This window comes from Brienomyrus brachyistius, chromosome 8, assembly GCF_023856365.1.
Source record: "Brienomyrus brachyistius isolate T26 chromosome 8, BBRACH_0.4, whole genome shotgun sequence".
Lineage (NCBI taxonomy): Eukaryota > Metazoa > Chordata > Actinopteri > Osteoglossiformes > Mormyridae > Brienomyrus > Brienomyrus brachyistius.
In genome coordinates this window covers 6,880,962-6,893,666 of record NC_064540.1, presented here as the reverse complement: position 1 = coordinate 6,893,666, position 12,705 = coordinate 6,880,962, and the positions used below count along the sequence as shown (strand labels likewise).

Below are 12,705 nucleotides of genomic sequence, written 5' to 3'. Positions count from 1 at the left end.
ACATATCTGTCTTAAACGGCTCAGTGAAGAGTAATTTATGGCTGAACTCAAAGCGGGGATTGGGGGAGGGGATTATTCATTTATTCTTTCTTTTTTTAAAGAACATAAGAAAGCCCCCCTCCCCGCCCACATGCACATGGATGAAAGCCCGTCATCATAAGAAACGTTCCTGCCTGCCATTTCAAGTGAGCTCAGAGGTGGCAAGCGCCTGTCGTCTCTGCGGACGGGCCGGACCCAAACCGCGACTGGCGAGGGCCAGCTGGCACTGCCACCGGCACTGGAATAGCACGGCACAGAGCCCAGCGGGGCCCTAATGAGCCCGTGACGTGGCTTTTAAGGAAGGAGTGGAGGAGGATGAGTGCGGGATGAAGTGCAGGGTCCCGCCTGCTTTCGGTACAGACCTAAGACTGAGTCACACCAAACAGGAGCACCCTGTGGCGTCTGCTGTGTTCTCGATGGAAAATGTGACCGTTGTGAATGTCCCATGTACTCAATTACAAGTTATTTCCCTTTTGCAATGGGTCAGTGTTCACTTGCAAAGATCACCTCTGATTAGTGCTATCGCCACTCCTAGTTTAGCTGTGGGAAAGAGGAACTGGACTGCAGAAAATCGTTCTGGATTGTTGTCTTTAAAAAGTAAAGGTGGACATGAGTGATGCTGTGCTCAGAGCCTGAGAACTGCAGTTAAAGGCACCAGTCGGGTGTCGATCCTCCTGTTTCTCAAACTCCTTTTGGTCTTTGGCCAGTTGGAACCCATGTCTCACATGAAGCTTCAGTGAGAGGTCAGAGTCGCCCGGAAAGGCCCCCCCCCCAAGATTGGTACAGTGGATTGTAGTTTAAACATTATTGAGGAATCCTAGGCGGCCTTTTGCCTGCATCCTCGTACCGGAGACACAAGCGAGGGTAGGCCTTGGTCGCGTCGGGCAACCTACATGGTCAGGAAGAGTGGCTTTTCAGCGCTTGCTGAATGGGGAGATAAGCGGTGCGTATCGATTGAAAGCGCAAACTCGCAGAGGAAGGAAACGTGAAAGCGCATGAAATGCCAGCAGATGTTATCCTATTCTGACTCTTGGCCCCTCCAGGGAAGGAGGGGATTGGGGGCAGGGTGCGTTCAGGAAATGGCTTCTCTGCAGGCAGGCAATGTGCCCACCCGCCCGCCTCTGTCTTGCCTGCCTGCCTGCCTGCTAGCTACCATTCTCTCTCCACTGAAGGGGTCGCCAGTGGGTTCGGATAACAGCCCAGTGCACGCGGGGGCGGCCCAGAGCCTGTCGGCATGCCGGGGGTGGGGGTGGTGGAAATGGAGCCCTGTCTAAGTGGCCCATGAGGGGAAGGATACGAGGAAACCTGCAGCCCCCTGAAATAGAATTCAGATAGATTTTATTGATTTTCATTCTCCAGAAAGTCCCGAAGTAGACACATGAACATCTTGCGCCTTTCATGTGCTGTTTTCCTGTTATCCTGACTGTACCGATATTTGTTGGCCAGGTAGATCTTGTGTGAAAGCAGCAGTCCGATTGGGGCGATTACATGTCAGGGCTTCGTTGCCAGAGAAGCTGCCAGGGGTCAGATGCTGAGTGTGTTCCTGCTCCGTCCATCACTAATGCGGTTGTTGGCTTCCCAGTGATTGTTTTCCCCTGTACTTTAAGCTGCTGTTTACTAAGCATGAGCTCCTCCCAGTCTATGTGCTTCTGTGTGTGTGTGTCTAGGCCTTGTCCGCTGGCTGTACCAAGGCTCTCACACATATACACTCAGGAAGCGCCCGCCACTCTGAGCCACCGTCCTATCAGCAAAGCCAGGCCTCGCCCTGTTCCGTCTCTGTTTTTTCCACATACCCTTTCTTTGACTCTTCCTCTTTTCTTGGAAACGTTCGGTCAGCATGTTTGCAGGGCCTTTCCACCCAACTCTTTCCGGAATCACCCGCATGGCGGCGTCTTCCAGCTGTTTCCTGGCTCTTTCCCTCAAGCAGGACACGTACATGTGCGGCTGTTTGAGCCGTTTGCCGTCTGTTTCTATCGAGTGGGATGTGTACACGAGTGGCCGATTGGGCCTGTTTGCTGTCTGTTTCCTTCGGGTGGGATGTGTACACGAGTGGCTGATTGGGCCTGTTTGCTGTCTGTTTCCTTCGGGTGGGATGTGTACACAAGCGGCCAATTGGGCCTGTTTGCTGTCTGTTTCCTTCGGGTGGGATGTGTACACGAGTGGCCGATTGGGCCTGTTTGCTGTCTGTTTCCTTCGGGTGGGATGTGTATACAAGCGGCCGATTGGGCCCGTGTACCATTTTATTGAGTGGAAGGTGTACATGTGCGGGTGATTGGGCTGTTAGCTGTTCCCTTTGAGTGGGATGTGCATACGAGCAGCTGATTGGGCCCGTTTACTGTTTCTTTTGAGGGGGATGTGCACACGAGCAACTGATTGGGCCCGTTTACCGTTTCTTTTGAGCGGGATGTGTACACGAGCGGCTGATTGGACTCCTTTGCTGTCTGTGTCCTCTGAGTGGGACGTGTGTGTGAGAGGCTGCTCTGACCTGTTCCCCAGCGCCAGGTAAATCTGTGCCCTTTCATTAAACCAATATGAACTGGAGACGGAAATCGCCAGCAGTGCAGGGGGCCAGCAGTGATGCCGCATGTCCTGAAGCACTTCCTGTTTTTGTTTTTACTGGGCCGCTACCCCCTTCTTGTTTTTGTCCCCCCCCCTTCCTGTTACTGTTTGCCTTTCATCTTCTAACACCACCTTCAAGGGCAAAAATCACCCCTTCCTCGAATCAGCCACCAAGCAAGAACATCTTCACGGGTTCAACAGTCTGAAGTCTGCCCGTCTCAGTCGCAGCATCAGTCCACCTCAGGATCATTCATAACAGACTTCAACGGGAAAACATAGACAACGTCTCTGAATGCTGCACGATTTGTTTCATGGGCCTTGAAAGTAAGGTGCCATCAGTAAAGGTGCCGAACGTGTTGACTGTTTTGGAGGGGCTTGGAGACCCTGCACATCCAGGGCCACTGTGAGTTGGGTAGCTGTTTTACAATAGCTATTGTCCTCCAGGTCTGCAGTTACATGGCCTGCGTACATAATTCCGGCGCTTTGAATGTTATTCTCACTTTGGAAAAGTCTCAGAATGTAAAGACGTTACGTAGGATGGGGTGGGGGTTGGGCGGTTCAGTGAGCTCAGTCTGGCATGACCTGACACATGACTGCGGGTGCTGGCAAGTACGGCCCGCCGCCTGCTCCCCCCATCGCTCACAAAGAGGGGGCTTTCTTGGGGGCTTTTTCCCCTCTATACGCATCTAAAATAGAAAATGACGTGATGGGCTTCGGAAAACTGCGACAGGGCCCCGATTCTGCCCTCATAATCAGTGGGATTGTACGCACAGATAACAGAACATCTGTTAGGAGACTAAAATAGATGCATTCATACTTCTTTTTTTTCCCCCTTCCTATGTGTCCCCCTCCCCATGCAGACAGTGGCCATTTTGGAACAGAGGCTGACACTGACGGAAGACAAGCTGAAGGAGTGTATTGACAACCAGCGCAGGATCACCCAGCCAAGAGACTAATCCCGGACTTCCGAGTGGCCACGCGGGAATGCCGCTGCTCCTCATCCACCAAATCGGTCATCTCAGCATCCCACTGCCCCCTGTCGAATTTACATTGAGTGGTGCTGTGGCCCTGCACAATGGGTTTCTGTGACCCACCGGACTGGATGGAACTATGTGATCCAAAAAATCCCTGAGACTGCCGGATGTGCTTCAGGGTGACCTGTTGGGCACTGAGAGTGATGGCACCTGCCCAAGGGTAACCCAGCTCAGCCCAGCGAGGTCTAATTCGGGCTGGTCCCGTGCCAACCACTGCATTCGATGAGCAGCCTGCTGTGGGACTGTGGTACAGGCAAAAGCTACTATGAGGATCATCATCGTCATCATCGTTTCCTGATGAGCCTTCGTGTGTGTGTGTGTGTGGGGGGGGGGTAACGGAACTGTAGGGTTAACGGCAATTTAACAGTAAGGTTTCAGATGTAAAATAGTTTTTTAGGGATCATTTTTATGTGTTTTTATGTGTTGTGTAAATTTGTGACATCGATAATAAAACATTACGTGCTTTAATTGCCATTACTTGTCATTTTCTGGGTTTCTCTATTACAGTCACTTTACCTGCCCCATATGTGCAGTGTTTATGCTTTCAGAGGCCCTCCACTCTTCAGCGAGCCTGACGATCAGCATCTCAAGGCACTTCGGCTGTCTGACATCAGGCTTCCTCAACGCTTCTCACACACAAAATCATGACACACACCTTATGGTCACATTAGATCACATGACCTGTTGGGAATGCTTAAATCATATTGGCTGTTTTATAGCAGCTACCAATTCTGTATCACATTTATGTAGTACTGGCATCCCAGGCAGGGTGTGGCCCAGCCCAGTGCTGTCTAGATTGGACACCAGGCTCCGCTGCTGAGATGGACTGGGATAAGTGTGTAGAAGAAGGATGGAAGAGGTTATGTATTTATATGGATCTTGATGGAGGGATGACTCGGCCATCCGCTTCAGCGTCGTAGCTGTGAGCTGGCGAACTATAGCGCAGCTTGCTACCTGACAGCGACGCACTCCCGTCAGAAAGGTGTGTCGGCGGTGCGTTGAGGAGGATGAAGGGACCGCCACGATGTCAGGACCCGGTCTGGCCACATGACTTTTTTTCTGCTTCTCACAAAACTTTCCTTTTTTTTTGTTTTTTATTATTTTTTTCTATTTTTTCAGCAGTGTTTATCCAGCTCTTTTAATCGCTAACAGTCGCAAGCACTCCTGAAAATGTTAATGCCTCTCAAAATCCCAGAACGAAACATCCAGCCAAAGTTTTTTTCTTTTTTTTTCTTTTTTTTCCTTTTTTAAGAGGGGGGAGTGCGTTGTCATTAAGATTAAGTCATGCCAGACAGATGATGTCACTGGGTTTTCTGCGCAGCTCTTGTGTGCAGAGACGGGTCTCTAGGGGGAGCTGCAAGCACCTCGGAGTGGCGGAGAGCAGATTCCTGCCTGGCTCTTGAGTGCAGAGTTTGTTAAGCAGGACCAGAGAGTCAGGAGTGGGGGGGGGGATTAAATAAAACCGGAATTCTTGAGTCAGGCAGCCCCCCTCCCCTTCCTGTCTGAGGGCTTGAGCCTGCCCTGAGCCCAGAGCATTAACAGAGAAAACAACTGCCCCCTCCTCTTTGAAAATGGGCCTCAGGACCTAGGAGCTGCCCGTTTGACGACTGGCGGGGGGCGGGGGGCGGGGGGCAGGGGTTTGCCGTAAAGCCCAACTTTAATAACAAATGCTCTTTAACCCTCGCATTTGATAGTGGTGCCTGGTGAGTGTGCTGCGGATATGGGGGGCATATACTGGTTTATAAAGCCTATGTGAAGCCCACAGGACTGGGGGAGAGTCCGCCGCCGCATGTCCTGCCCCTTGCACAAACATCTGGATGTATTGCTCCCGACTCACCGGCTCGGCCCCCGGCCCGCTCAGATCGCCTCATGGCCAGTCGCTGCCGTTCTCGTCATCCGTTCGCTCGCTCAGGGGTGCTTCAGAGTACGGATACGACAAAGGGAGGGGCATGGGTGACAATTGACACTGCAGTCAGCTCATTTTGGGTGCTTCAGGCACATCTCTGAGTGAGACTAGTGGGTGATCATAGAAAGTGTGTTATAATTCATACTTAATTGATTTACTTATTTCCATTTCTATCTATCATCCATAGGATGCATGAGAAGTGGCTAAGGGCGTCCAGAGGAATACAGCACGCATGCAGGGAGAACATGCGAGCTCCACACAGACACGCAGCAGGGGTGCGATTCAGACCCCTAACCATGGAGGTGTGAAGCTATTATCACCTGCTGTGACCCTGTACCACCACCAGTAACCCCCTGGGTTTCTGTTACCAATATTATTTCAATAACAAGGTTTGACCTGGTGCTGTGTATTTATCTTGTTCATAGATTCCCACCAGCATCCCTGGTATCTCCCCCATATTCACTCTTACTCTTGGAAGTTGGCGAAGACCCTCTGCTCCATTTCCTGTTCCTGCTCCCGCCTCCTTGAGTGAGTGTCGGCTTTGTGATTGGCTGAGAGTCCCAGCCAGTTCTCAAGCTACTTTAAACTCCCACTCTGATTGGTCTGGTCCACAGCATCCGCGCAGGGTGTCTGATATGATCCTTGAACTCGTCTGTCAGACAAGAACAGGGCCTTAGCATGGAACAGTTCATACTTTCTCCTCTGTCTTAAGGTTGTAATCAGTCAAATGTTGTCATGCGGTGTGTCACCGTGTCCCTGATAACTTGGAGCCGACGTCCTCCTCAGTGAGTGACTTGAAGGACCCGTGACCCCCAGTGCAAAGTGGAACTGAGGGTCCATCTCTTCTCTCCTGCCTTTCGTCCCTGATGACCCACCTCAACAGCGTCAGAGATGCTTGAGACTGCAGGATAGGAGCTCAGTGTGAGGAGAGGCGCTTGCCGCTTTCAGCTACACGCCCGCTCTTATGCTCCACGTTACCTGGCTGTAAACCTTGTGATTTAAACCCCGACATCGAAACCCAAGTCAGCGGGCAGGCGGGCGAGTGAGCAGACGCTCTATACGGCCATAAAACGCTCCGACTCTGGCAAAGTTCACCCGTAATTGAAGAGCGCATTGTTTGAGGCTATTTAAAGACGTAACCTAAAAATCCAGAAACAAAATGTATCTAAATTTAAATAGTGACTTTATATCTGTAATTATGGTTAACTTAAAAAAGCACCCGCATACACGCTCAATTCACGGAGCACATGCAGTGACTTTTTCCTTACTCCTTTTCCTGGCTCCTTTCCCCCTTGCAGATTTCTGGGTAATACTCCACATTTAGTGGGGTGGCAGCGATGTCCAAGCAGCAGGAAGCCGGGCGTATAAATAGAGGGTGTCTGGGTCGGATCTGAGGGTAGTTACTGTATGTCTCAGATCAGTGAACTCAGCCTGAAAATGCTTCTGAGTAACTTAGTCTAACTGGATGAGCGCAGCTATATGACCAAATAATATCTATAGTAAAAACTAGCTGCATTTGTCACAGTGGATGAAAACGCTGTTTATGTGATCAGATTCTCACAGATCCAAAGGTTTGCTGACATGCTCTTCGACAGGCTGCAGCAGCCAAGGCACTCGGCCGCTCCCTCCCCGCTGAAGGCCACAGGATGCTGGGTGGCTGGAGTTTCGCTGCCCCTGCTGGCTCCTGTGGAGGCCTGCTTTGGTCTGGGGGTGCGGCCAGACCCCGGCTCACAACGCCATGCGTCTCTGTATATCGATGCCGCTAATCTAAGATAATCTAAATGGCCCACATCTCACTTAGTGTTCATGGGCGAAATGCCCGACTCCTCTTACTCTTATCCAGTTTCCCGCTGCCCCCCCAGGACATGCGCAGGGTGGCCAAAGGTGCCTGAGCACCAGCCCTTTTTCCCAAATGACTGAAAGTGTCCCCCTTTTGAGGACCTGAGTGCCCTCTTTCATCGCTGATGATCACCAACTTAACAGACCACAACCCGGTCGAATTGTTTCGTTTTGCCGAGGAGAACCGCCTTTTGCTGCGGAGAGCCGTGTTTTGCCGAGGAGAACCGCCTTTTGCTGCGGAGAGCCGTGTTTTGCCGAGGAGAACCGCCTTTTGCTGCGGAGAGCCGTGTTTTGCCGAGGGGAATCACGTACCGTCCAAGGCTGAGGTTATGATGCAGCCTTACTTGACCTCACTATTTAACTTGTGCTTGCAGGTGGATACACCCCATCCCCCCCCCCCCCCCCCCCCCAGCCTGGGGAATGAAGCCCGTACCCAGAATTCCAGACATGCCCCCACCCTGATTCCCGGGCTCCCCGCCTCCTCCCACACACGCAGCAGCTGCTGCAGCTTTGGATGCGTGACCGTGCTGATCGCATTCTTCGGCGGCCCCATGAGCCCAGCAAGGCCTTGCTAGTGTCGCGGCCCCCTGCCTCAGGCTCATACGGGGGGGCGGGGGCCTCTTTTCCGCTAACGCTGTTCTAGGCAGAGTAAGGGGATGAGCTGCACACACACTGATTTAAGGTTTGAAATGGAGTTAGTATTTGCTGTGTCAGAGGCCCTTTGACCTGGGCTTAATACCGTGGCAAATTCTGATGGACATTTTGATCAAAATGCAATTTTTACCTTGGTACTGCATTTAAAAACATAACCTATGGGTCATGTGGGTGATCCATGCCTTTGATCCTCAGTGATTTCATAATCAAGTCAAGTCAAATGCACTTTATTGTCATATTACTCATGTACAGGTGTATAGTGGCACAGGATAACGTTCCCCTGTACAACATACAAACAGCAGCTACAAACAGCAAGTTTCAAGGGTGGGGGGGTAGGGTTAGGTCACAAGACTTAAAGTGCAAAGCACAGGGCACTGCAAAACACAGGGGCTGGACAACGGGGTTCATATACAATGTGGGTGAAATGCATAAAGTGACTAAACAATGAATAGGAAAATAGCAATGAGTAGATAATAATGAATAGATAAATACTGTGAAAAATGCATGGATGGACAGTGGGGACGTGCTCTCAACAAAAGAGAGAGTGAGTGAGGAAGAGAGTGAACGAGGAAGAACAACTGAGGGAGAGAGAGTGAATGAGGTAGAATGAGCGAGAAAGAGTGAATGAAGAAGAACAAGTAAGGAAGAGAGTGAGCGAGGGAGTGAGAGTGTGAGTGAGGAAGAATGAACAAGGAAGAAAGAGAATGAGAGAGAGAGAGGGAAAACTTCCCTGGATGTGAGCTGAGGAAATGAGCGTGTTTATGTGAGTTCTTAATTAACCCTTATTTTAAACGCCCCCGGGGTATGCTGTCTGCACAGAAATGGAGAATTATTATCCACTCACATGGCTGGGAAAACGGCCCTTACTTTGTACTTCATTCTGTTTGTAAGGAATGTACTGTTTTAGTGCAATTATGATGGTTTTGACTTTCATTAGAGTGGGTGAAAAGTGACGGAGATTAAGGAATATTCTCCCCCAACGTGGGGGCTTGTGTGTTGTGAAAATGGGGCCGCTTTCTGGGCAAGCTGACAGGAATGTCTTCGCAGGCTTGCTCTATCTGACTGTTTAACTTGGAAGTGACTGAACGGTTTTATATAACCTGCCTATTCGTACTTACGAACGTATTTGCACACGTGTTCAGAAAGTTGTCAAGAGATTTTGTTTTTTGATGTCCTTTTTGCAGTAAATACCACATCAGGTTCCCAAAATCCGATGCCTTAATATCTGTTTTTCGTACGCTGCACTCATGTCACCCATTTTCAGGAAAATTTCGGAAATGCTTCGATAACAGCTTGACCGAGTGGCATTTAAAATGCACCTCTATTACAATAATCATTTATTTCTATATCAATTTTGTTTCTGACAAAAAAACATGTATGATGTGATTGACCCCTATGATTCTTTACCATTTCCTCCATAATAAACCTTCATTTCTCACAGATATACTATTGGTTTAGTAATCAAACAGGAAAACTGCAGCACAGTCAGCAATATGCGTGATGTTTGAGTCTAAGACACACATGCCTCTTTTTCCGAAACTACGGAAGTCCACCTATAGAAGTCGTTTCTTTGTTGAAGCCAGGACTGCGTCTGCATGTCCAAGTGCAAAATAGCAGGACTAAGAATAAACTTAACGAAGAAATGCTTGAGTGTGAAAGGATGGATTTTACAGGAGTGATTTTGTTATCTGCGGGCCAAACAGTGGCTGGCTGCTGAAGAGCTTCAGGAAATGCCGTCTGAGAGGGGGAGGAACCGGCACCCCATGCCCCCCCCCCCCGGCTGTGACGGCGGACCGACGATCTGTGGGGAGCCCTGCCGGATCTGCTTCCCTCCCCTTCAGGGCCAGCTAATGACACCTCCGCTTGCTTTCAGGCATCCTGCCTCTTATCTACCCAGGTTTTCTGTAGCTAACGCAGTGAGGAGAGCATTATCCGGCCAGTGCTCTCCCTCTACGTGATACACTGCTTAACATTGCACCCTGTTGGGCCTAAATCAAACAGTTTCCTTGGAATCTGTCTGCCTTTCTGTGTGTAGCTTTCATAGGAGGGACCTAGCCACTGGACATAACATGGGACATGCATTTAGGTAATGTTTGTTGTGTGTAGCTCAACGGGATAGGCTGCCGTCTGACTCTGCATTCAGTTACATGTTGCTTTGGATAAAAGCTTCTGCTACACAAAGAAGTTGTAAGTTGACTGTTGCTCGATCTAACCCAGATTCCGAAAGACCAGCAGCTGGGTTCTTGAAGCAGGGCACCTTCAGAGCTGCATGAGGCAAAAAGCTGTGCTTGTGGAGTCCTTGAGCTTTTTACTCTGAAACGGGCTCATATCTCGAGGAGTCTGCAGTGAAAAGCATGCCTTTTGTGTTCCCTCTCTGCGGCCGGGCCAAGGGCAGAGAACAGAGAGAGAGAGAGACTAAGGGGGGAGGAGCAGCAAACTGGGTTTCGTTAACAAGGGCTCACATCTGGCAGTGGGGCAGCCAACCAGCTCTGCCAAATATGATATCTGCTCTCATCACTTACCCTCTCAGATCCCTCTGCACAAACATCACATTCATGGGGCACAACCGGGCCCCCCCCACCCCCACCCCCACTGAGGTCTCTCCTCCTGTAATGATACAAAGTAGTCAGTAATGGATCAAACAGCCCCCCCCCCAACCAGGCCCAACGGATAGATTTCATCTCCCTTTACTGGTTCAACCTAGTTACCTTTATATAACTCAGCTGCTCACTTCTATTTTATGCTAACATTTCCGGGAAGTCCTCCTGTTTACATACATAACAGGATATGGATTTTTTAAGTGTTTATCAACACATATATATTACAGTTGCCATGACATCATCAGCTACTAAAATAGTTCTACACAGCCAAGTATGATATATATATGTATATATATATATGTGTGTGTGTGTGTGTGTGTGTATGTATGTATGTATATATCCACCTGGGTCACATGTGTGCGGAGTTTGCATGTTCTCCCCATGTTGCTAAAACTGCCTGTAGGTGTGCATGTGTGTGTGAGTGTGCCCTGCGATGGGCTGGCCCCCATCCTGAGTTGTTCCCTGCCTCGTGCCCATTGATTCTGGGATAGGCTCCAGACCCCCCACGACCCAGTAGGATAAGCGGTTTGGAAAATGGATGGATGGATATATATATATATATAGTTACAAAGGCGTTGATTTTTGTGAGAACATCATAAACCAGATCGGCAATGCAGGGAGGGATCACTGCTTCTGGACAAATGCTTCTATTTGACCTTTATCACCTACCTCCGACATTCCAAGTGTGTCCTTAGAAGGTGGAGTAGACACTGAGCAGGGCGCCATCCATCACAGCCAGTACACACACGCAAAAGTCGCCCGTCACGTAGACACAAGCTGAGAGCAATCAGGAGCCACCGATTCACCTAAGTGGCATATTGTAGGGTTATAGGAGGACACTGGCACATCTGGAAGAAATCCACGTGAAGTTCAGGAGAACATGCAAACTCCTAATTGACAAGCCACAGGCCAAGTAGCAACTCAGAGATGTGAGGCTGATCATGCCGCAGCCCAATGTGTCACTGTCACAAAGCTATCAATAAACAAGAAGATAAAGCTGTTTATTTTCTAACTGTCTTACTGAGTCTCCTGCTTTTTATATGTAGATGCTTAATCATGGGGCTTATGTTGTCTGTATTAAGCTGTATTCATTGTGGAGGGGATTTTCCCAGAAATTCCCATTCATGTAGGGCATAACTGGTTTTTATGCAACAGCAAAGAGGACCACAAATGTCTTTGATCCCATGAAGGCAGTCCATGGTGTTTCACCTCCACTCACCTATAATTTTTGTTTATGATACCCTGATGGAAGAATTTTAAAAGCTCCAGAGCCTTAAAAACCAGGTGTGTTCCCTCAAGCCAGAGACAAAGAGAAACACACCCACGCAGACCCTAAACAGCTAATTAATGAGCGATCAAAGACGATCTGGGATAGGAAGAAGAGGAGCAGCGGAGTTCACATTGTGGAGTAAATATCTCGTCTGGTAGCATGAAAGGACGTTGTCTTCCAGGTCAGAGGAGCCTCCTGTCTCTGTTTTCAAATGAAACATGCCTCCAGTTTCTTTCTGTGCAAAGCCCAGCTGAGTATAAATCAGCTGCACTGGCCTGCTCTCTGTCTGAGCACCATCCCTCATGAACTTCGCTGTCCGCTGGCCGTTTGAAATGTGCCATTCACGCTTCCTCTTTCCTCTTGCACGTTTGCTTTCTGACTTCTAAGGTCAATATACTCACTATTTCCTTAAAGACATTTTTAAAAGATACGAATCCGGCAAAGTACTGCAAATTAGGCCTGGGGTGTAGCAATAATATCGTATGTAGCAAGAACTGCTACTGCATCCACTTAATTAAGCATAAGATAGGGTTGACTTCAACAGCTTAATGTCTCAGTTTAACACAGTGATGGATGAACAAGTGATGGCTAAACTGGCATAGCAATGTATTGAATACCGAATATTTTGCACTTTCGTACACTATTTACTATACCAGTGATGGAGTGATATGATCAGAAATGTCAAACCTAATTTCCAACACAGCGCTTGTATTTTTAAAGAAATTCAGTTTCAGGGTGAGGTAATGGAATTGCCAAATTTAGACAGAATCGTGCAAAAAACAGGATGCTATATCTGAGGAAAAA

General features: G+C 49.1%; 2 protein-coding genes across 2 annotated transcripts in view; both read left to right on the top strand.

Moving 5' to 3' along the window:
* The window catches only part of LOC125747080 (POC1 centriolar protein homolog A-like), a 40,420-nt gene extending 36,314 nt beyond the window's left edge, over nucleotides 1–4,106 (top strand). Inside the window, exon 11 of the mRNA XM_049021812.1 lies at nucleotides 3,459–4,106. Within this exon, the coding sequence (XP_048877769.1) occupies nucleotides 3,459–3,554 (96 nt within the window). The 3' untranslated portion in view covers nucleotides 3,555–4,106. The remainder of the gene's footprint in view (nucleotides 1–3,458) is intronic.
* Nucleotides 2,286–12,705, top strand: part of rpl29 (ribosomal protein L29) — a 102,299-nt gene continuing 91,879 nt past the window's right edge. Inside the window, exon 1 of the mRNA XM_049021817.1 lies at nucleotides 2,286–2,295. The gene's annotated coding sequence lies outside the window, so the exon portion shown is untranslated. The remainder of the gene's footprint in view (nucleotides 2,296–12,705) is intronic.